The sequence below is a fragment of the Hemitrygon akajei genome, chromosome 19, assembly GCF_048418815.1.
Source record: "Hemitrygon akajei chromosome 19, sHemAka1.3, whole genome shotgun sequence".
In the NCBI taxonomy this organism is placed as follows: Eukaryota; Metazoa; Chordata; class Chondrichthyes; order Myliobatiformes; family Dasyatidae; genus Hemitrygon; species Hemitrygon akajei.
Window position 1 is genome coordinate 29,881,139 of NC_133142.1, and position 25,797 is coordinate 29,906,935.

Genomic DNA, 25,797 nt, shown 5'->3' on the forward strand with positions numbered 1-25,797 from the left:
TTATTTTTGTATTGGTGTCACACTACTTATTCCAAACTGACTACTGAAACCATAAAAAGGGCCAAGGGATATCCTGAAATGCATTGCCTTAACGATTACTGTAAGAGAGGATAATATATTAACTATGATATTTCATGAAAAATCTAGGCTTTACATAATCCAGGTTTTCAATTCCTCACATTTTGAGCCAGCCAATAAGCTTTGTACAAAACCATGATGTTGTACAGGCTTTATTGATTACTTCAAACCAAAATGAATTAATGAAGATTATAGTCACCTTTAAAGTGTTACATGATATGATAGGAATATCAAATATTTGCAATGAATACACAATTCACTATTCTCATGAATTGCTATCCACATACAGTGACCTTTTTAAGTGGTCTACTTTGAAAGACTAACCTTGCTTTTTAACTTACACTCAGGATTTCAAAATGTATCAACTCTTTAATTCTGTAACACTCAAAGTACAACTCAGTGGAAAGTGGCACACAGGTATCACCAACATTCAGCCTGAACATGCAGAGAGCCTGTCAGCAATCAGTAACACAACCATGCCTCTGCCCTCTGCAGTAGAGAGTACAGATTTCATGCAAGGCCAGATTTTTATCTACCTCACCTTGTGCACTGCTCCAGCACTTAATAGGGAGTTTAGCTGTTTTCTGCAACCTACAATAGGCAGCTTGTATCTTGTCACTCAGCTTTAAACCACTGCTGACTCATTTATTGATTTAAATGGTGTCACCAGCCATGATTAAAATGGTAAGTTTATTATTTTCATTTTGTTCTGAATAATGTTAATATTTTAATTAAGTTAGATCATTCATAATTTAATTAAAACATTTTAATATTATTTGGAACTAAATGAAAATAATAAACTGGCCATTTTAATTAAGTTAGATCATCCGGGCAGATGGGGCTCATCAGCCGTGGTTGGCAGCTCATCTAGGAGCAGGAGTACTCTGATCTCAAGTCTCCACTGCCTTGCGGCTATGCCCACTCATGGGAAAATTCTTCAGGAGTTAACCCCAAGGAAAAATCCAGAGCTAGAGTCCTTAAGGCAGTTCTAAATTGAGTTCAACGCTGACAGGCAACTCCTGCAACTCTGCTGGTGCCAAACTGTATCGGTTTCTGTCGTTCCTGTAGATTCATCAGCTGCATGGAGAGGGGAGCCGGCTGCTTGGGTCACAGCTTGCTCTCCATATCAAAATGCCCTGGCTTGCCTACCTTCAACACAGTTAGCTAGAATGCAACATCCATGGTCGACCCTGACCAACAAAGTCCACAAAAAAAGATCCATTCAATATATTTCAGTAATTTTCTTCAGGCATATTTGGAAATAATAAGTCGTTGATTATTAATGCTTATAGAAGATCATCAGGACAAACAGTGGGCATGATCTAACTCTCCGTTACCTACAGTCTGTTGGATGATCATTGGCAGAGTGCTGGGAGCAAAGAGGATCTGTCTGACTGTGGGGACAGGAAGGGGACAACATTGAAGAGTGACTGGGTTAAGTGTGATCTGGTGTTAATTCTCAGATGCAAATAATTATCGTCACTGCACCATTGAATTTGCAAAAGCACTTGATCTGCCTAGACAAAATGATACTTAACTAAGAAGTAAAATCAAATAGATATATTCTTCAAGGTGATTCAACATCTTATTTATGACCCTTTTATACTATACAGATGATAATGAAGTTGAATTTGCCTGTTTGTTTTTACTGGCCATTTGCTTTGGACAGTTGATCATTTCTCAATTGATTTGCTAGAGTGCCAAATGGGAATAAGGTGGTATAGTCACAGGACCTTCCCATCTATAAACTTGACAATCAATTCCAATAGCAATTTCTGTCAAGCATTAATCTTTCATGTAATATTCTCAGGTTCGTAACAAATTATAACATTTGATCTTGTAATTTATAATGCAATTAGAATCTTATGTTTGTTAGCAATTATAAATTCCCTGTATAATTTATAACCCCCTGTGGATTTCTAGGCAATCTATAAAATGTAGTATGGCAGGAAAGGTCACATTATATCAGTCATTATACCTTGAGATCCTAACTAATAAAGTTAATTTTTTGACCCATGTCATTGAGGCACGATTTCCATCTTCAAACATCATTAGCAACAGTAAGAAACTTCAAATACATCTTCATGTTATTATAAAAATGAATATACCCAGATTTAACTTTCATAGAACATTATGGCACAGTAAAGACTCTTCGGCTCATGATGTTGTGCCAATCTTTTAACCTTCTCCAAGATCAATCTTAACTTTTCCTCCCACAAAGCCCTTCATTTTTCTTTCATCTGTGTACTTATCTAAGAGTCCATTAGATGTCCCTAATGTATCTGCCTCTACCAACACACCTGACAGGGTGTTCCATATACCAACCATTCTTCGTGTAAAAAAAAAATTAAAAAATCCTACCTCTGACATCCTCCCTATCCTTTCCTCCAATCACAAAATTAAGGCTTCTCACATTAGCCATTGCCACACTAGGAAGAAGGTCCTAGCTGTCCACTCTATTACACCTCTTATCATCTAGTAACACCTCTCATCCTCCTTTGCTCCAAAGAGGAAAGCCCTAGCTCACTCAAAATGCATGGTCTCTAATGCTGGCAGCATCCTGGTAAACCACCTCTGTACCCTCTAAATCTTTCACATCCTTGCTAAAAAGAGGCCACCAGAACAGAACACAGTGCTCTAAATGTGGTCTCACCAGAATTTTATAGATCTACAACATTACCTCGTGGCTCTTAAACTTAATCCCCGACTACTGAAGACAAACATATCATACACATTCTTAACAACCATATCAAGCTGTAAGGCTTTCATCAAATTTCATATTATCTGAAGTTCTGAATTGGACAAAGTTCATAATTCATCTACAAAGCTCCACTCTCTTTCTCAATATATGTTTTACAAAAAGAACTCAATATAATCACATACACATTTTTTCTGTAACAACATAGTCGACTGAAAGAATTTAATAGTTCTGTTAACAACTATGTCAATACTGCAATTAAAAACTACAATTTAGACATCAAAATACCCAATTATAAAAACAAACTGGAACACGTTCTGAAATTAGGCTCTCCCCATATAATACTTAAACAATGGATTCAATAGATGTCTAAAAGCTTCAGTCTCATTATTTACATTGCCTGAACATTTTGCTTTACAATTCCTGCCTATTGGGTTTCATTGGATAACTGAACATTTCCTTCAGATGCCAAGATTATTTTTAATTCATTCAATGACAACACAAGAGAAGCCATTGCTGTTCCCTGACCAAACAGGAAATTCATTTAGGAAAATATTAGTAATCAATTATCTGCTTTGTTAACGGGGAGTAGTTGGAATTAAATATGTAATGTGCAGGCCAATAGAAAGAATGAGGCAATGATCATTGGCTGCAGGTCTTGGCATATTGAAACTACTACATAAATTGTTCACTTTTTCTGAGAAGTACAAACAAGTGGCATGTATACCTCTGAGATACCACAAAGCACTGGTGGAAAAAACCCCAACCATGCTGGATTTTCAAACTCTACAAGCCCACTGGGAGAATAAATTAACCAATGTTCATTTATATCCTTTTGCAGGCCACACCTGCTATGGGGGTTCTAATTATGCTTATTTGTGTTTATTGGGTAAACCATTTGTTTCCAGGCCCAATGGCATACTCCTAAATCAGGCACTCTATTCATAAAGATTACAAGGACAAAGTTAGTTATTAAGGATGCCCTCAACAATATGTTGGAATATACAGTTTAACTCCTGACTACAAAATGGAGAAAAGGCAAGCAGGATTGCATTGAGAACCTTACACATCTTCACTGGCAGCGTAAGACCTGGCAAACAAGGTGGAAGCACCATCTCCCATTCAACTCATCTTAGCGCTCCCCACATTGGCCTCATCAGACTCAGAATCATAAAACTGGAGTGGAAACAAACCATCGTCAACCATGATGGACCAAGGTGAAGAGGAAAGGGACGAGTAGCACGCCTTTTGTAGATTCATGGGTGTTGTACCATTCTGATCCCAAAAGGCAGGTGATACTGCCTAAACATAATATGTCATTGCATGGATAGTCAGAGTAAGACACACCGCAAAACAGCTGGAAAAACATCTTGCAGCTGGCTTATAAAAAGTTCAATTCCCAACACTGCCTGTTATAACTTTGCCACTTATAAAAACTGTCAAGGTTTATATCTCCTTTAGGCAATAGAGTTAACACAATAAATTTAACATTAAAAAATAAACACTTTTCAGTGAGTGAAAATATAATGAATACAAAAATTTGAAAACTGATTCTTTTCTCCTCACTGGGGGTTCCTGCTATTGAAATTAATGGACTTGTTGTTTGTGTGCAGAGCAAAATCACCCAGTGTTAAATGGAGGCACAAGCAAATCTTCAAATGCAAGTCAAGCAGCATCTATTGATGGGACTAAACAATGAGATCTTTCATCCATAGATGCTGTCTGATCTGCTGAATTCCTCCAGCATTTTGTGTGTGTTTCCAACATTAAATACTATCGGTGGTAGCAAGTGAACTCCATCAGGAGTCCAGTGTAGGTGCATTTGAAAATACCCAGTAGAACAAGCAACAAGTGAGGCTGCTGGACTGGTTAGCTCTTGTGGAGAAATTCCAACAGGTCATCATAAAACTTTATTACCTCCCAATAACTGCTATGTGTTTTAAATTTTTTTATTTCAATTTACTTTAATTGCCTCACAGGTTGCTTTCTATTGTACCTCCTTTGCAGTTAGGACAGGGGAACACAATATGTGGTGAGCATAAAAACATTTTCCTATGAAGGTTAGTCAATGAGATGAACTGGGCTAACAGACAGAAAACCTACTGAAGTGAATAGAATAGTCAAAGTTATGGCAAGCATCAAGCAAGAATATGTGAGGAAAGTGGGAATCCCATTGAATTAGTGACTTGCAACTCCTACAACTACTGGACGAGACAGTATTAAAGTGAGAGAAATATCTGTGTGGATTGCAGTATCCATGCTCCATCTGCTAGTCTGATGGAAATTAGTTACGGCATGTAGTAATGCTATCATAGCTAACAGTAACCTCTGAGCATTTAATTAATTCACATGAATCAGTTGGAAGGATTTTGATCCATGAAGTAATGATAGCTTATATATATTACATCATAATATAGCAGTAATACATCACCTCAGAGGATGGAGAGGAGATTAATGAATTAATTTATTTATTGAGATGCAGTATGGAATAGGCCTTTCTAGCCCTTTGAGCCTCGCCACCCAGCAATCCCTTGATTTATTCCTAGCCTAATCATGGGACAATTTACAATCTCCAATTAACCTACCAGCTGGTATGTCTCTGGACTGTGGGAGGAAAACCGGAGCACCTGCAGGAACCCCATGCGGTCACGGAGAGAACGTACAAACTCCTTCCAGGCAGCGTTGGGAATTGAACCCGGGCCGCCGGCACTGTAAAGCGTTGCGCTAACCACTATGCTACCCTGCAACCCAAAACATATACGCACATTCGAAAGGAGTAATCTCTTTGAATGAGTGAGCTTCAAAGAATCTATTATTCCTCTCAAACAATTACCAATAGCATTTTGCACTTAACTGGATTGAGATACAATATAAGTGCCAGAAATGGGTTGGGAACTCAGTACGTGCTTCAAATACACTCAGTGGCCACTTTATTAGGTACAGGAGGTACCTAATGTTTGTGGTCTTCTGCTCCTGTAGCCCGCCCGCTTCAAGGTGCAATGTGTTGTGCATTCGGGCATGCTTCTGCACATCCCTGTTGTGATGTATGATTATCTGAGTTAGTCACCTTGAACCAGTCTGGCAATTCTCCACTGGCCTCTCTCATTTACAAGTAGTTTTTGTCCACAGAAGTGCTGCTTACTGGATGCTTTTTGTTTCTCGCACCATTTTCTGTAAACTCTAAAATCACAGGAGATCAGCAGTTTCTGAGATACTCAAATCAACCAACCGGTCAGGCACCAACAACCATTCCATGGTCAAAATCACTTAAAATTTCCTCCCCATTCTGGTCTGAACAAATGAACCTCTTGACAAGGTCTGCATGCCTTTATGTATTGAGTTGATGTCACGTGATTGGCTGCTCAGATATTTGCATTAAGATGTACAGGTGTACCTAATAAAATGGCCTCAGTGTATATTGCTTGCCACTTAACTCAACAGAAGCACATTATATTAGTAAGAACATTAATAAATTGGTATATATTCTACACTACTCCAGTCACACATCTTTATCAGCACATCTGAAATAACCACTGGGAAGTAAGAAATGCCACTGTAGTGAGGCTTGGCGAGAGCATAAATGTCTGGCAGAGATTTCAAGACAACTGAGTATAGACATCAACATGGGTAAACAGAAACAAATGAACCCAACCTCAATTCCTTTGAGGAAACTTAGAAATTGGCATTTGAAACTGATTAAGTGAGACAGTCACTGCAGGGATTTTGCATTGCCAATTGACATATTGTGTCTTGGGCTATTTAATCATCATTTATATAGACTTAGTATGGCTAAATTGATTATTCTGGTATTTATTATCATTTAATTTATTAATTGGCCTGCACAATTTAAAACCTCCTTGAGAATGACTAGCTTTAGTGCCAAACCAAAATTTATTTCCATTACGTTCATGAATTTAGCTTTCTGTGTGTAATGGATTATCAGTGTTGTGCTATACCACAACAGAAATCCTGACTACAGCCAGTGCAATCTAGATAATTCTCCACTTGGGAATTTGGTATATCTGACAGAGATTAATTCCTCAGTCTTGCACTACTCTCATGGAAATCTATGTTACTATTATAGACTGAGATAAATATTGAGCCAAAATTGGCCCAGAAAATAAAACAATTAAGGATTATTAATTGGCAATATTCTCACTATATTTAAAACATGCCTGAACCTCATCATTTTCAGAATTCTGGCTATTTGATCCTACTGGCCCCTGCTCCAGCCGTTCACACACTTCGTTTTTATTCCTGCTGTAAGGATTACTACAAACCTGATGAGAATCACGTGACCACCAGTGAAAATTTAAGAATCTGGCATTTGGGATTTCAAACCCCTTCTGGGCATAAAATGTCAACTGTCTTCTGCGATCAGAAAATATGGTCCTCAGCTTTAAGAGAAGCCTGCTCTCCTCTGCTTCTGTTCTGTAAATAGCTCCATGTGTGCGATCAAGTCATTGAGAGAATGTCAATAATAAAGACATGGTTTTCTGTTGTGTAAGGACATCTTGTTACACAACAATAAAAGTTCTAGATTACTAGGACATTGCTAGCAGTGTGTGGATAATATAAACCCTATAATAGAGGATTAAACATCACCAGATTTCTTTTAAAATCAGAAGGTTTCAATGCATACTTAGCTCTGAGTATATGAATATTCATTTTTCTGAGAAAAAAATAATTAACAATTTTCCCCTCATTCAAATTACTTCACACTGAGATTTGCTTTTATACATTTTAAGGAATTAGGCTTTGAGCATTCAATTACATTTCGTCCCTTTTGATAAGACGATGTGGATAAAAGTAAATATAAATTAGAATCAGATATATTAAATGTCATGAAATCTGTTGTTTTGTGAATTATTTTGTGCTCTTGGAAACATTAAAACCTGTTTGGAGAAAGCATGCAGAACAAAAGATAGCAATACCACAGTCAGTCAAGCTCCGATTTTCCTGCACACGGGTCCTGTATGAATAATATTACTTAACAGAAAATCAAAATGCCATGCATAGTAATAGCTTATTGCTTAGAGGAACACCACACATCAGTATTAACTGAGAGACTTGGGCACAGTACTCAAGGCTGGCACTCTTAGTGCAATGCTGCTCTGTGGTGTTAATCTGTTGGAGGTGCTGCTTCTTGGGTGAGATGTTAAACCCGGCCAAGGGATAAACAGCATGAATAGTGCCGCCTGCTCTCCCACGTGGACTTAAAACAGTTGACGGCACTATCTTGAAGTTATTCACAGTGATTTCCTTTGAGCCAAATCATTAGAAACAGATCATCAGGGGATTACCACGTTACTGGCCGTGGATCCATGCTTTCTCTAAACAGGCTCTCACGTTACTAAGAGCACACAAATATTTCACAAGAATGTTGTTGGCTCTAAAATACTTTGCCTGCCAAAGGTTGTGGTTGTGAAACGTACTCCAGAAAAGCAAAGCCTATTATCTTTTCCTTTCTCATGCTTGCCAACACATGGATCCAGTTCCGCTTCTCACTCCACTCCACTAGGAGCAAGCAGAATGATGTCGTCGACACTTAAGCCTTCTCTACAGAGATACGTACATTTTCTAGATTGATTGTCGTGTAGTTATTTTTTCTGCTGATTGAATAATAGGAGGCTTTTTATTCACTGGATGTGGAAAGAGACAGATTGAAGAGAGCGACAGTGAAAAAGAGCAAGTAAGAGAAACTATTGAGAGAAAGAGAGAAAGGGACAGAAAAAAGAGATAGAGAATGTGAATAAATAAAGAGAAAAACAGAAAGAGAGAATGTGGGAGATCAGTGGAGCAGCATTGAAGTTCGCACTTACAACTAAAAGAAAATTGGAGAGGAGTGAAACAAAGCAAAAGACAAGGGACCAAGGAAGGCACAAAGATACCATGTATAGTACTGTGTGTATTTGGCAAAATGGCCCATTGTTACGTTCACATTTCACTCACTTTCTAATCTGCATGCTTTGCTGAAAGCAAAATGTATTTTTGGCCTCTCTTGAGTTGGGCCTATGTAAAAAGCAGAACACTTTCCCTTGGTCTTCTCTGGAAGCTGCATGTCAGTCAGGTAAACATAACTACAATCTGTGCCATCAATTTACAATACCTCCCAAAAAAAGCAATGGTTCTACGTGGGTCATATAGACTTCTCTCTTTGAAGGCCACATTGCTTGATATCATTTCTCAATGGCTTATTTGGGTTTGGTTATTTATATAGTCACTAAAACTAAACAGAATGAATTAGACTTCCATTTAGATTCAATATGTGGGCAAGGGATATCTAATTATGCTTATTAATAAGTAATTATTTTCTACCAAAATACTTACATTTGAGCAACAGATATAACAAAGATGAATCAAAAATAATGGCTCACACGAGAGGGCACAGTTTTAAGGTTTTTGTAAGTAGGTACAGAGGAGATGTAGGGGTAAGTGTTTTTACGCAGAGTGGTAAGTGCGTGGAATGGAATGCAGGTGACGGTGGTGGAGGCAGATACAATAGGGTCTTTTAAGAGACTCCTAGATAGGTACATGGAGCTTAGAAAAATAGAGGGCTATGGGTAACCCTAGGTAATTTCTAAAGTAAGTACATATTTGGCACAGCATTGTGGGCCAAAGGGCCTGTATTGTGCTGTAGGTTTTCTATGTTTCTATGGTTCAAACATTAGGATGGAGGTGGAAGAAATGTATTTGTGTGCTGGCATTAAATATGTACGGAAGTATTACCCTCCAGTTGTACTCACTTCCAAACACTTGGCAATAATTGAGGTCAATTAAACAGAATATAGTAAGGTTAGTACGTCCAGAGACTAATACCGCTGTCTTTGGAAGAGGAATTTCACCCGCAAATACCTAACGTTGAAAGGGTTAACTAAATTTTCAAAAAAATCAGTGGCCAAAATGTCATATTGAGTAATATAAAAAGTTGTCAGAACAAGAACGTATAACTTATTACCTTGCTATATGCTCGCACAATCACATTAGTTTTGGAGGAACGGTGTTCTCAGGATTTTATTCATTTATATCCTATCACTGCTTTTTGCATAACAAATTCTTCCAGTTTTAAAACACAGAATTGAGATTTGAAGCAATTTGATACTGAAACAGACACAGGCTAGACAGTGTGATAAATTATTCATAAAAACCTGTGCAAAGCAAATTGAATCAAACTGATTGTTGAACAGAAAAATGTCAAACAAATTTACGTTGTTCTATTCATGGGATGCAGGCAAGAGAAGGCTTCAAGGCCTAAAAGCATCAGACAGTTATTTTTACAGAAGTACTGGCATTTTAATTGTTCTGATTGATATGTCTAACTAGCAGGTATGTGACATTTAAAATACAACAGGTTAATCATTTATGTTCCAAACACTCCCATCTTTGGCTATGTTTTAACTGTTGGGCTGTGCTAATTGAATGATAGAATCTCAGTTAATATTCATTGTGCTGTGTGCTGTTTATTGCTTTCATGCCAATGTCAGGAAACAAGCTGAGCATACAGATTCAGTCAAGAGTCTTCTTCAAGATGATGACAGGCATGAACCAGGCTAACAATTATTAATATGTCCCCGTCATGCATTTGAAGTTAGCTGGTTCTACCAAACTCAACTAATTCATGGTACGTTGCCGTCCCTTATCAATTACATTACAAACCCAACAGAAAAATGATCCCTAGCAGCAAAATAACTGCAGCTAATGGAAATCTGAAATAAAAACAGAAAATACTGGAATCACTGGCAGGTGAGCCAGAATCAACCACAGCTAACATTTTAACATTAAGATATGATGATGTTCCGGATGAAGGGTTTTTGAGCCAAAACATTAATTTTGTTGCTGCTTCTTCTAAAGATTATCCCAACTTTTTCTATTTTTATTTCAATTCTAACCTGAACTTTAAAGCAGTTATTTCTGTTAAAATATTACAATAACAGACCTAAAAAGATGTTGTGTCTGAACTGAGATTATGCGATATGCTGTGTTCCCTATATTAATATAGGAAATTAATGAATATTCCCTATATTAATATAGGGAATGTTGATCTTCATTGTTTACATAAATGATTGGAGTTAGCAAATAGCAAACACTGGAAATCTGCAGATGCTGGAAATTCAAACAACACACACAAAATGCTGGTGGAACACAGCAGGCCAGGCAGCATCTATAGGGAGAAGCACTGTCGATGTTTTGGGCCCAGACCCTTCATCAGTTCTGACGAAGGGTCTCAGCCCGAAACGTTGACAGTGCTTCTCCTTATAGATGCTGCCTGGCCTGCTGTGTTCCACCAGCATTTTGTGTGTGGAGTTAGCAAATAGATGACTTTGAAGTATATTTAACACTGAGGCAAATACCAAAGAGATAGTAATTACAGGAAGGCTGAGTACTCAGCAAACCGCAATAGAGATAAACAGTGTATTTTGAAGGAGAAATTAAAGACCGTTATTCTTTGAAGTGTAAGTCTAAATCAGGTAAAGCTACAAGGGGATATATGGTTACCAATTCACCAAATATTATCAATGAAAGTATTTGCTAATAAAATGAGGAAAAAGGCAAGCAAAATACTTGGTTTCATTCTTTAATATTAAATTTAAGTGGAACATGAGCAAAACTATGATTTGGTTCCTTTGCATAGATTTAGGCTCTCCATGTTACAGAAATAAAGGAAACAGTGAAAAGATGAGAAAAATAATATAAGAAATAAAAGCAGAAGTTGGCATAAAACTCATGATCACTCAATAATGCCAGGACCAATTCATCTCCACTTCCCACACTATCTCTTGAACATACATTAAGGATGATACCAAGACTGGGGGGGGGGGGGGGGGGAAGTGGGGGCACAAACACTGAATAGATAACGAGGTGCTTTTGTTTGGTAAGGAGAAGACTGAATGGAGTCTGATTGTGGCTCTAAGATGCCAATTTATTTAAAATTATCAGGGGGTTTGTAGATGTAGAACTGAACTGTAGTTCTTTGGGCAGAACTGAACTAAGGACTATCAATATAAGATACGTTGAATAGGGAGTTCAGGGCTACTTGGTGGTGGAGTCTTGGAAAGGAACGCCACAGTAAGAAAATGTGAAAAACAGTATAGTAGCATAAAGCTGAATTGCATTAAGTTTCATTAACCGTAATTTCTTATCTTCTTCTGCGGATGAAAGATAAGGAAGGGCATATAGATATTGAGATATTGGATGTACAGTAGATTGCAAGACCTGTAGAGCATAAACCTGGGCAAATATCTGGCTCCGTATTTCATAGTTTATCTAATACTTACGCACACATGAATCAGGTTACAAGTCACAGGAAGATGTCTTCATTGCAGTCACAGTGCTATGTATATGAGAGCTGTAATGCATTATTGCATATTAAATCTTTCTTTGTTGTTTTAAGAGATACAACGTGACAACAGGCCCTTCCAGCACAATGAGTCTGATTACACCCATGTTGCTCACTGCCCAATTACACCCATGTGACAAATTAACCTCCAAACCTGTACAACTCCGGAATGCGGGAGGAAACCCATACTGTCAAAGGGAGGACACAGGACAGTGGCAGAACTGAACCCGGGTCATTGGGGCTGTAATAGTGTTATACTAACCACCAAGACACCATTAGTTCCACTCCATTCCTAATGCCCATTGCTATCATTCCTATTTAATAATTTTAATTAAATAAAATTAATTTTGACTAATGGTGCCTTCTCCTTCTTTCCTGAAATAGTCACCAAAGAAGACAAGGAAGTTCTTAGTACAACATCTATTGGTCCAGTTTCCAGAAAGGACTCCAAGTATATTTCTGACAGTTGGGTGTCTTACTGAGTTGTTGATTGGTAATCCAGCTACGATGAAACAGTGAGAATGTGGTGCTTAGGTATCAAGTGGTAATCAGAATATTGAGATTAAGGAAACAATATTTTTTACATTGCTAGCTTGGCCTATGAAATGTGTACCCAATTCATATAGATCTAGACCCAGGATATATTGTTGCAGCTTATGGAATTGAAGATGGGGATCTTTCATTAATCTGATGTCAATGTTGAACTGAAATGAGACCAGACTTGGTTATGATCTCCTCTTCCCACAATGCTTGTCCACTTAAGCCTATCCTTACTATTTACTCATATAAACTATATTTCCTCTGTCACCTCACAAACTACAATCCTTGGTGCCTGGCCTGATTCTGGTAAAAACTATTGCACCCTCTTCAATGTGCTTACATCCTTCATATTGAGTGGTGCTCAGAATATGGATGCATTTAATAGTTAGAGATAGCTCTCTCATACTGACTGCATGCACCTAAGATACCTGAACGTATTTGAAGCTTAAGGAATTAACTCAGAAAGGAATCAATGCCTAAAAAAATACAAATTGGCAGATATTTTAACACATACAGGATCATTAGTTTCATAAATTGGGATATAAAGTACAAGTAGGTTGCACTAAATCTTTATAAATCTTTGGTCAACCTGCTGGACAATAATGGCGATATCTGAGCACCACTACAGTATTTGGAAAGGATATAACCAAGCTGAAATGGGTGCAGGAGTGTTTTACCAGAATCATGCCAAAAATCATTGTATTTTAGTTAGGTTGTTCTTACAGGAAGTATGATACGTATAGATTTGACAGTGTTCAAGACTAAGATAGGTCTGGATAGACAGGTAGAATTGATTTCTTCCATAATAGAAATAAACTTCTGAAATAGATTTACAATACCTGAAGGAAAAAAAGCAGAAGAGTTGAGGAACATTTTTATTTTACTCAGCAGGTTGCTAGGATCTAGCTCAAGAGAGTGACAGAAGCAAATTAAAACATACTGTACATTTCAAAGAGAAGTCAATTAATACTTAGAAAGAAGAGAAAAAGGATTATCAGAACGGAGTGAGGAATTAAACCAAACAGCAGTAGTCTCCCAGAAAAGAGGTGGGGCAATCGTCTCAATGGCTCTTCCTATGCTAAAAAAAAAATTCTATGATTGTTAGTAAATTGTGTGCTAGTTAGTCAGGGTTTCAATATTTTTGTATTTTTACAGAAACAGAATGCACGAGTTGGAATCAAGTGTTCATCACAAACATGAAACAAACCCATGACAGGAACTTCAAAGTTACGTAAGAATCCTGGTTTTCTGAGTACTTTCTTAGAAAGCACACTAGTACTGAACCAAATGCAGCAGTATTAGAATAGATAACAAAAGCTTGGTTGAAAAGATGGTTTGAAGGATAAAATTAAAGCAGAGAGAAAACTGAAAAGTTTTAGAAAAGCTAATCCTAGAGCACGAGACTTAGGAGAGGACATGACAAGCAATGGTGTTGCAAGAAAGGTTAGGGTAGGATAGGATGCATGATTTGATGGTAACCCAGAATTAGAAATTTCAGTGGGGTGCATTTCAGGAGGTTGATGGAAATTACTGATTGAAGGGAAAAGGCCATGCTGGGGTTTGAACTACAGAAAGAGGATCTATAAAATGGAGTCCTTCATGGAATAAGAAAAATCATAGGTCACCAAAGGAAGAGGTGAAAAACAAATGGGATTGTGTGTTAGGATCCAGATAATCCAGGGAGGCACAGCAGCATTGTGGTTAACAGAACTCTTTACAGTTACCAGTTGTCTGCAATGAATTTGTATGTTCTCCTCTGCGTGCTCTGGTTTCCTCCCACAATCCAAAGACGTACTGGTTGGTAGGTTAATTGGTCTTTGTTAATTGTCCCATGATTAGGCTAGGGTTATATCCGGGGTTACTGGCGGTGCAGCTGAAAGGGTCAGAAGGCCTATTCCGTGTGGTAACTCAATAAATAAATAATCAAACTTTAGATTGAAAACATTGGCCAGGAGATCACCTGAATTAAGTTCAGACGTAACTTGAGAATGGGTGATTTCCAGCAGTTAACAAGCTGACAGAATTAGCAATATACTCAAAAGCTTTGGACTGGTACCATAGCAATATGGACGTGGAAGCTGAACTCAAGGTCAATTACAACGTAGCGGTTGAGATTAGTTACGTTCAGCTCAAGTGAGTGGCTGAGAAAGGCAATGAAGTCAGTGGGTTGGGTAAGTGCTTGCAGTCAGAATCGAAGATAAAGCATTGGGGTTTTTTCCCATGTTTGTTTTCACTGGATGAAATCTCATTCAGAACTCAATGCCAAAGTGTTGGGAAAACAAACACAACGGAAGGGTCAGAATAGCTGTGGTGAGTTAGTCAGCTGCTCTCAGAATATGTAAATTGACAATGTGATGTGCAAAGGTGTAATGTGCAGCTGTGAAATAAGATGGAACAAAGGCAGCAGTGTAAAGTCTTTGCTGGATATTATGTGTCCATGACTGAATATGTAAGAATGGAACAAGACAAGGCAATCAATTCAAGTGGATGAAGGATGATTGGGCAGCTTGGTGTGACAACTGTGGGGAAGGATGCAAGTCGGTTGAGAAGGAAATGGATAGCTGCTGCACATCAGTCAGTGAATCATTGTCATATATTAGGTTTGTTGCAGTGTTCTGCTTGAATGGAATACTGGGAGTTCATCATGGAATTATAGGGAAAAACAGGCAAGGTTTTGAGTGGGATGAAAAAGCAGACTGAGGAGCTCGGTGATTACAGATTTGAAAGAGAAGGAACTACTTTTATAGATTTTGCAGCACGAGTTTGTGAGAAAATGAAGCCGGAAGGTAGTTTAGGTGAAGCATAACAGAGAGAGCAGATGTGACATGTCAGCCCCCAAAAGCACGAGGAATGGAAAGGAATTTCAAGGTAGTATATTTTGATAATAAATGAACATTTGAACCTTTGAATAAGATGAAGAAAATTAGCTGGTCAGGACTAGCCAGAGGGCCAGGATAGAGACCAATCTTAAAAATGAGATGCATAAACTCCCTGCAGATTTCAGAAGTGTATCCAAACACGATATACATTCCGAACTGATCTAAGAATAGTGAATCGTTTTGGCAGGAGAGTACAAAACCCAATTTCATTTGAGGTATCCAAGCTGACTGCACAATGAGTGAATAAACATGCTGTGTTCAAGGTTGCACCCTTGGATTTAAAGGACTGATACTGGAGCTTGTTCCAAGATGAGCATCTGAGAGTTTTTTTGGACATCTCCGTTTACGAGGTGATGGTTTGATAGAGCCAACTGGAAGCTGTAGTATTGCAGTAAAAGCAGGCTCGAAGGCTTAACAATCAGAAATTTTGAAAAGTTGTTTTCAGTGACTTTGGTGAGAGTGCATGCAGGAGCAAATGGAACTAGGAAGCAGAGTTAGAAAAGGGAAGTGAGTGAGATGGAATGAAGATAATATTGTGAATGAAACTACAGGAAAAGGTGGGAGAAAAAAAGAATGATCATGAATATGGGAAGTAGAGTTTACATGTAGGGAAAGAGAAAAGATCTGCAAGGTGAGGTGGACAGTTCATTGAAAATGACAAGGATGTGTTTCCATCTACTGTGGAACAGCTGTATTCCAAAGAGGATCTTTCATGCAAGTCTTTAATACATCATCCTTTCAATTGAATCTACTTACTGCTGAGATCTGATTTATCCTAACCCTGTGTAGTCCACATGTGTAAAATGGGCTGGGTTAGGTCTAAGAACCAATTTAGTAAGTTGAATTTTGAAGCTCTAATATTTTGTTGCAACGGTGACAGCTAATGCAATTAGTCATCCTCAGATTCTTTAATTGTGCAGAATGCATTTAGGATTCTAATCATGACCGTGACTAAAACACTGGATTAATAAACTTGGAATCCATGTTGGAACATTCTAGTTCAGCAGTTTTGGGTCATGATACTTGCCACGCCACAACAAATCCAGACCACAGAAGTTGTTCCTGATCATCCTCCTCTGAGCAGGATTACAGCCCTTTCTAAGTATAGGCATTCTCTAGGTCATATAACAGTTCTGAGATCTGACAGTAACCCAACATTTCTTTCAGTCAAAAATGCCGTCGGCTGAGATTGCCAAAGTTGAACTGGTAGGTTAATTAGCTATATGTGAGTACATATCTTAGTTAATTTTTGATCTTAATTAGATCTTACTTAGAATTAATTAGTACAACAAATTCAAATTATGCCAGACTATTGGAGCAGTCCAGACCACAGAAAGCTGGATGGATGTTTCAACCTGTAATAGATATGAAGAAAAAGGAGAATCAAATTTACTTAATATATGATGAGAAACAAGTTGGTACCAATGTGTATGATGACTTCTGGCTGCACAACCACCTCTTTTAGCGGTTATAAAAATGATCAGATTTCCCATATAATACAATCTGGGATCATAGCAAATCACAAAGACAAATCACAAGGACAACCACAAAGCAGATATTAGTGCCAGAAACTACAATCGCAATCAGATTTTACAATCTGAAGGTGAGCATTAAGGTCAGTGGAATTATTACTGTTAATTACCCAAATCTTTGCTGCAGTGTTCCGATGATCTTCTGATATCTTGTATACACTGATTTAAGATGGGATCAGATATATCCAGAGGCTTTTTATTCCTCCCCTCTCATTGCCAAACCCATTTTGGTCAAAAGAACAAATGCACTCTTTTAGTCCTTGCTGCAGTTTCAAGATTACAAATGACCTTTTGTAAGCATTCCCTCACACATTCCTTTATAGCGACAGCTTGCCACTACTTATTTCAAACTCAGCTTTGGGTCGGCTTGTGTCCCTTCTGGCCACTAATTGCAGTTGAGGTGATTTTATGTCTGAACATGATAACAGGGTTCACCAAATGACCACTTGGTGTGCTGGTCTTAATTAACTGGACTATAATAACTCACATACACTCCACATGGAGCCTACTTTTCCTCTCATTTGTAAAATGCTAAAAATTGATGTTGTAACAGTTTTGCAATCCAGCATCTTCATTCTGTGTGTGCAGAAGCCAGTCCCAATTTTCATGATATATGTCAGTCATCCATTCTGACAATCCCAGCACCCAATGCATAAAAACTCAAGTCGGTCACTCCAAGTTGTTATACTGTCTGGCTAATACACAAATCTCAAACTTGGCAAGATTAAACTCAGAGGTTTGCTGTCAAGATGATTAGCACATAGAGCCAAGGTAAATAGTGTTTATAGCGTGTTGCAATAAATGACTGTACAGGTAATTAGCAACAGTAGGCCAAACATAGGATTAGGGCTTCAAGAATTTAAATCAGGTGAATTATTTTAGAAAACGGTGAAACTTCCAAATTTTAGTCTAAAGGTGTGTAATTCAGTATGTCAATGCAGTAACACATGGTAAGTTCAAATTTATCTTTCTGCATTGTACTGTGATAAACTGAAGTGCATATATTTTGTGTAATATTGGCAAAAGTTGAATTCTGCAATTGTTAAATTATTGGAGAGAGGTACATAAAACAAATTATTCACTGCATTAAGTATTTGTGACAAGTTCCTTGCTATTCTCTCCAAATTATGGGAATGAGAGGCATGACATACAAATGTGACATTTCACAGTTTTAGATTAATAATCATTTAGTGAAACTTCCAATTTTGACAAAAGGTGTATAATGAGCATTACCAGATTGAGGACCCAATCTGCTAAATTTTCTATCCATTAACTTCAAATAGAACAAGCATGTAATTAATCAAGGCACATACAAGCTCACTAATCTGACATTGCCTGTTATACACCCCCAGCATTATTGAAAGTTCCAGTGTTAATCTAAAACATCGAGTAGTCTGTGTTTTTCTCAATTTCACATAATGAAGCAAAATTTAAAATTTAAAATAATTTATCAATGTTACGTCTCCTTTTGCTTCATTATTTTATTTCCGATCTGTTTTTTAAAATGAAGTTTTTGAGCAAATGTTTCTATTGTCAATTGTCAGTAAAACTAAAAAAAAACATTAATTTAAGCTTGTGGAACCAATGACTTTGATGGATGAGGTGGACATTTCCACTTCTAATGGAATGTTGCACCTCAGCAAGAAAACAATTACAAAAACCATAAAAACATCGGGGTGATTGATCCCTGTCAAAGGGCTTGTGCCCCACAAGCATAGGCAAATGAGCTCTGCCAGCATGATCAGTTTGAAACCTGCACTGATGAACGCAAGCACACTCATGGATATATGGGTGAATGGACATAAATGGAGCATAGTATGAGCCTTTATAAATAAGGCAGCAAGATGGAAGCAGCAAATATTGATTGATCTACCAACCGTATTTTGATTAGGGCCCATTAAGTAGAAGCAAGACTCCCCGTGCTTGTCACTTCTCATGCATGAGGAGACATTAGGAGGTATCATCGCTGAGGGCAGAACGAAGAGCCCAGCACCCATGAAAGACGAGAAAGAAAAAGAGCAGAAGATAGATTTAGATTCCCTATTAGTAAGCAGCAACAGGATTGATCACGCTGTTGATCATGGAAAGATGTTTATTATTGTTCCAGTCAGATTGTCCAGGCAAAAAAAAACCAATTAGGCTGCAAAGACAGCAGTAGCAGGACCAAAAGATACAGCAAAATGAGCACCAGAAAGCACTAATGGGAAATTCACTCCATTTTTATCACAATACAATAAGTCAAAATAGTGCGCAAACAATGATTCATTGAAATATTTACAAACTCTACATTTAAATCCATGGAAGTTATGCATTGTATTAAAAGTAATTACAGAACTTGTTACAAAAATATATACCCTTACAGAGATATAATTTCAATGGAGATCTTAAAAAAATCATAAGCTCAGGAAGTCCAGAATTCTATTTTTGGTAATTATGTATTATTTTAAAATAATATATAATCCCCTTCATTTGTTCTCTAGGGGGTCGTTAGTAGATGTAGCTGTTCTCATGTTTATCTGTAAAGCTTCACAGACCTTTCAAGGAAACAGCAGAACATTACACATGTCATTAAAGGAGCTTGAAGTTATTTCTTTTGAATAAATCATCTTGTTAAAGAGATAACTTCTCATTGAAAAGGCCTGGAGTGTGAGTCCTGCTGAAATGGATGTGCAAAACTAATGTGTTTTTTTTTTGAAAATTTTCTACAGTTAACTGGGATTGCTCTGTTCTGTTAGTTAGTACCTAAATGTTCAAAGCTAAAATGATATAAAACACAGTGTTTAAAAATGCTTTAAATAAACATGATAATTTAAATTAATAAATATTAGAATACTTCTATTCAAGATGTGGCCATAGGTGTAAACTTAAATTGCATTTCCATTCCTGTTTAACTATGACAACAAGTTTTGTAGTTGTATTTTCAGCAGGCATTTGAACTGCACTGAATTTAATACAGGTAAATACTACTGACTAGTCACTTGTAACTCAGCCCATTCCTGATCAAAATGGTGAATGTGCAAAATTAGTACCAGCAGTTTAGAAACAATATCTGCACATTTTTGAATGTAAAAATAACCTAGATTTTTAACAAAAATGAGACAAAGAAAAAAGAATCACTTATGGTGTGAAGAAAGTAACATTTTCATAGGGCAACCCACCATATTCTGGCACATAACCATTTCCACGTTTGAGAAATAGGGAAACTCTTCGACCACCATTTTTAATCAGCTCTATAGCACGAGAATGCTTCATGTTCTTGGTTGTTTCTCCATTGATCTCCAGAATTTCATCTCCAACCTAAAAGTGAGAAAATCATAAATATAAATAGGATTTTAGAAAAGCTGCACAAGAGGATGTTTGAGAATAATTAAGCAAGATATATCCATGCTGGTAAAATACTTCTTGATTCAATTTATTACCTTTTGAAGATGCTAATTTGTATTGAATAACAACTTCACAAACATCAAATACTCTAAGGAAAACTTTTTGCCTGGTATTTTTTTAAAACAGTTGAATGTAATTCCAAACTGAGCGCAAAGAGTAATTACTAAAATCTAAGATATTTTACACACATTTCCCATCAGCAACATCTGGATAAAAATCGTGAGAAGAACCTTAGCTGATTTTTCTCTCCCTTCTCCACAGTTCTGACGTACAGAGGTAAAAAAATGTTTATTATGCTACACAGAACAGAAATGGAACCTGGCCCTGTTGACACAAAGGGCTCTACGTCATAAATGAGAGCTGTTTTAAATAAAAGAAAACACCAACAAATGCACAAATAACGTCAATAGAAGCAATGATGTACACTGAGATTTAGAATGGAGGTGCCATTGTGCTCTAAGAATTATTGAAAAATAACTTGTGCTTTGCTGAAATACAACAACATAGAATGATATTAAAATCTGCATGCAATTATTAAACCACATCACCAGCTGGAAAAGTGACAGGGGGATAATTGAAATAATCAGCATTTATTTGCCTGACTGTCACATGAACTCTTGGAAAATACAATCACAACTTGATGAAGCTTGTAATTTTATTAGGTGCCAAAAAATTACATCCAGTGAAACACAGCTGATTACTTCAAGACACCATGAGATTAAATAGTACTAAATTGGATTAAGTCTGACTCGTGCAACTGAAGAGCCTTTTGTTGAGTTTCAAACTCAAATGTATTCTCACCAAAGTGATGACTAAACATGTTGAGAACTAGTGAAATATTTTTGTTCTGATATTATGGGAAAAGAATTTCTAGAAAGTACATGGATCCATGTAATTTTATAAATGTACCATTAATGGAAATTAGAAATATTTTTTTCTAAATGTTCATAAAACCAGCATACATGGAAAATGGAAAAACACTTTGAACTTGGCTGTGATTACTGGAAATGAGCCTGTGTAGCGTGCGTGGGGCACAAATGCCCATTATGCTAGAGTGCCAGCATTTTTTAACACAATGAAGTTTACAGAGGGAATAGTGGGCGAGTTATAAAATATACAATGTCTGAGTAAAGTCTCTTTAATTGCAGGTTAGACTACTTTCGGCATGATGTCTATGTACATTGTTCAGCTGTTGCAATTTTTGATCAAACTTTTATAATTGAATGCATGATCACTGGTGACATATCGCCTTTCCTATTGAAGCTGCATTGTCATACTTGACTAAGATTCCTTTGCATTATACACTCAATGGAAAAAACTCTCAGAAGGACATGTTCCTCGTTGCAGCAGGAGTCATCATGCTGATACCGTCAAAATGTGTCAGACATAACAAGAAAATGACATCGGCATTGCATTCTCCAATTTCCCAGAGAGCAAGGCTTCAATAAAATGGGTAAAAAGCTCTTCAAAATTTGATCAAAGTCACTTAGTATGTGCTATACATGTATGTAAACAAAAAGGAAGTGGATTTTCTCTCATTCATATTGCAGGCAATCAAGTGCAGAAATTCAGAACAGACCTAAAAATAACAAATCAATAATTTTTTGAGTGTACTGTTTGAGATATTATTAGATTCTTATGAGATATATAGATATACATTATATCTATTTACACACTATAAGATAGTATACTTTGCAGTAGGACAAAGTGGAGCACTCAGTTAACTAAACTTCAACGGAATATAAAATTGTATAAAACAAGTAGTTGGATCCAGACCCATCATTTTCTTCACAAAATAAAAACTATGAAGATTTCTAAAAGAACCAAATGAATCTGTTCTCTTCAAGTTTTTTTGAAGCAGAAATAAACACTGGCAACATAAACTGAAACAGATCTGCCAGAAAGCAATCTGAGTGCTTTGTTAAACTAAGGAAACCTTAAAAGAACAAAAGCACACATTTGAAAAAAAAATTGCTAAATAGGACAGAGGCTGGGAGAGGGACATTGATCATAACAGTATTTAACTGAAACAGTCACTAATCTACACGTAATCATTTCAGGAGATTAATTGACCCATGCACTGCTCTTCTGCGCTGATATTCTGTATTGTTAATGTTGAAAAAATTAATGTTTTTATATTAATATTTATGAATGGCCTTTTCAATTGAACCAAATTAAAAAACGAGGAACCAGCTTATTATTTATTACCTTTTAGTAATCTAATTGCCATGAACTGGATTTAGAATATATTTGATATTCAAACCAATATTATTGTTAATAAATTTCAACACCAGGCAAAGGAAAGATTCAAAAATAACTCAGTGCCTTTGTTTTCACTGTTAGAATATTATGCATTCACTAATAATGTTTATAAAATGCAAATTATAGTGACAAATTATTTCTAATAGAGTAGAAAAGGTCAGTTGAAGTATCGATGTGCGGAAAGGCAAATATTGTTATTCCAAAATATTTCTCCCTGAAAACATGAGCAACATTTTAATCTGGCAGATAAATATACCGCCAACTAGGTTGCCTGTGGTGAACTACATATACCTGTCTGGACACGCCCCTCTGCTGACTGCTCCTGTGGCTCCTCCCACAGACCCCTGTATAAAGGCGATTGGAGGCACTGCTCGCCCCTCAGTCTCCAGGATGTTGTGTGGTGGTCTCTTGCTGCTAATCGTGGTGTCTTGCAGCTAATAAAAGCCTATCGTTCGCCTCCCGTCTCCGAGAGTTATTGATGGTGCATCATTGCCCGATTATACACTAAGAGTCACTGAAAATTAATCATCTTATGTGACTAATGCATCAATGCCTTCTCCTTGAAACAGAAATATCAGTGTGCAATAAGCATCTGTTTTACTTAAAATAATGCAGCACAATCGTGATTCCCATTATTATTCCGTCTTTGAAGTTCTCCAATACTTGAATTTGTAAATACGTATGCAGGTTATATCATCTTTCTACTACATTAGATGACTCTATTCCACAATTTGCAGTTCTAAGCTAAAAACATTTATTTGGTTTAGATAATAATCATTATGAAATGTTTCATTCTTAACTTGTAGTTGTAATTTTAGATTTTGCATAAGATCAAAATATTACAGGTCAAACATGTCAAAGCCTGAGAATAATCACCTCTTCTGGTATCGAATAAGTGTATGTACTCACCTTCATTTTACCATTTCTTATGGCTGCACCATCCTCAGCCAATCGGAGTACATACAGATCCATGTTGTATTCACGCCCACCACGAAGACTGAATCCAAATCCCTTTGGTCCCTTATCCAGTTCCACAGTGTAAAGTTCAGGCTCCTTTAAAACACAAGTCATAAAGATTAACAACTATAGCAAACTAAAGAGAAATGTGCTCTTCAGTTTTAAATCATGAAAACTTGCACACTAGTAAAACAAATTTAAAAAAAAAGAGCATCATAGACACAAGCCCAACTGGTGACAAGCACATTGACTCAAAAATATGGCAAACCTACCCAGGCAGAATTTCACAAATAAATACAACATAACACAGTCTCCTTGGTTTGCTTGGGTGTTTGCTATTTCCTGCCTTTGCAGAATCTCCAAAAAAAATTATAACTAGTAATTACTTCAGCTCTTGTTCTCAGATCTTCATTGGCTTTTTAACCAGCTAGCTTCCAACTCCAAACACAAACAGAGACAAAAAGCAGAGATCCTATTCACACAGAACACATTTTAAATACTATTTACATCAACAGACACAAACTACATTGGCATCTTGAAGATCTGCCAAGACTTTTTTACTCCTACAAAAACAGGTTTCTCTATTTAAATACCACACCAACACCCTCGCCTTTGCATAATATATGATACATTAATTTTTTTCTTTTATGCACAAATTTTAAGTCATGGCTATCCTTTATAAATTGCTGTGTTCATATTTGTAGTAAATATCCATTTATAAACTTGTCACACCACACATTAACCACTATACCTCAATTTTATAATTCTCGACAAAGTACCTGCCAAAAATAATTGAGTCATTAAGGTTTTTTTTTAAAAAGAACTAGAAAAAAAAGTATCGATTTAAAATGAAAGCCTAATTGTCTTGGTCCAATCCTTCACACCCTACCCCTAAAGATTATAAATGTAGCAGAACTTGCTGCAAGCAGCATACCATCTCGTTCATTGTTGACTACTTAGTAGTACCTACTGAACACGAGCTGGTATCAATTTCATTGGAAGTTCTGCCCTGATCTTCAAATGGCGAAGGCAGCTTTGCGCAACATAATGCTGTCACATGAGCAAACCTGACCCACAGTTCAGCTGATATTAAGTAACACACACAAAATGCTGAAAGAACTCAGCAGATCAGGTAGCATCTATGGAAAAGAAACAGTCAACTTTTCGGGCACTGGAACCATACCCCCAGCTTAGCTCTGGATAGCCCTGAGAACCAGAAACATTCAGAAACTATTATCAAAATAACAAGATTAAAAGCAAAACAATGAACGTTAAAATCACATCTAAATATTTAAGTATTTTTAAAATATTTTCTTCATGCTTCATCCACTCTCACCAGATTCTACCACTTACCTATATATCGGGGATAATTTACAACAGCCAACTAACACACCTTTTTGGGACGTGGAGAAAATTGGAGTGTCCAGAGATGACCACAGGAAGAATGTGCAAACACCACATAGACACTATCTAAGTCTGGACTGAACCAGTTGCCTGACACGTTGAAGTAGCAGCTCTAGCTGCAGTGCCCCTGTGCTATTATGATGCCAGAAGATTCCCCAGGGAAAGCAATGGGAAACTGCAACCAGTCCACACTCACCACTGCACTTGTAAGCACTGCTGCTAATATCCCAGCCAAAGGGCCAACGAGTTTAGGACCTCAACGTTTTTGCTGAAATTGGAAACTTGGTGGCATTTAAACAAAGAATGGTTGACAGTTTGGCATTCCCTAGCAAATTCCCACCCTTAATTATGGCATACCATACTGTGATCAATTAAAATAAACATAAGTATCTATATAGCTCAATGCAATTCGGATTTCATGGCTTTTATCCAACACATTGCACAATTTGGTTCAACTACCTTCTATTTCTCCAGAATGGTTAACTGAATGTTTTAACTGCCACTAGAGACCAGTACTAAGCAAGTCCAACAAAGAGAAATATAATTTTTAGCTTAGCAACAAATCTCATTTATTGCCTCAAATTATCAAGTCAGCAGGTTCAACCCTTGTGAGGTAGCAGCCAGCCATGAAAAAATGAGTTGGATAAATAGGAGATTTTCTTTCTCCCTTTTTAGCTAGACTTATGAATTTTATATTTTCATCACAATGTCATCAGTCACTGGATC

General features: G+C 37.0%; 1 protein-coding gene across 9 annotated transcripts in view; it reads right to left on the reverse strand.

Moving 5' to 3' along the window:
* Window positions 1-25,797, reverse strand: part of magi1b (membrane associated guanylate kinase, WW and PDZ domain containing 1b) — a 402,728-nt gene that overhangs the window by 3,258 nt on the left and 373,673 nt on the right. For 7 of the 9 annotated variants that reach the window (XM_073072335.1, XM_073072331.1, XM_073072328.1 and 4 more), the window contains 2 exons: window positions 23,620-23,763; window positions 20,223-20,361 (listed from right to left, as the gene is read on the reverse strand). In XM_073072335.1, the coding sequence (XP_072928436.1) occupies window positions 20,223-20,361; window positions 23,620-23,763 (283 nt within the window). Of the gene's footprint in view, window positions 1-18,941; window positions 19,031-20,222; window positions 20,362-23,619; window positions 23,764-25,797 lie in introns of all 9 variants that reach the window. The other 2 variants (XM_073072334.1, XM_073072333.1) reach the window with 1 other exon arrangement.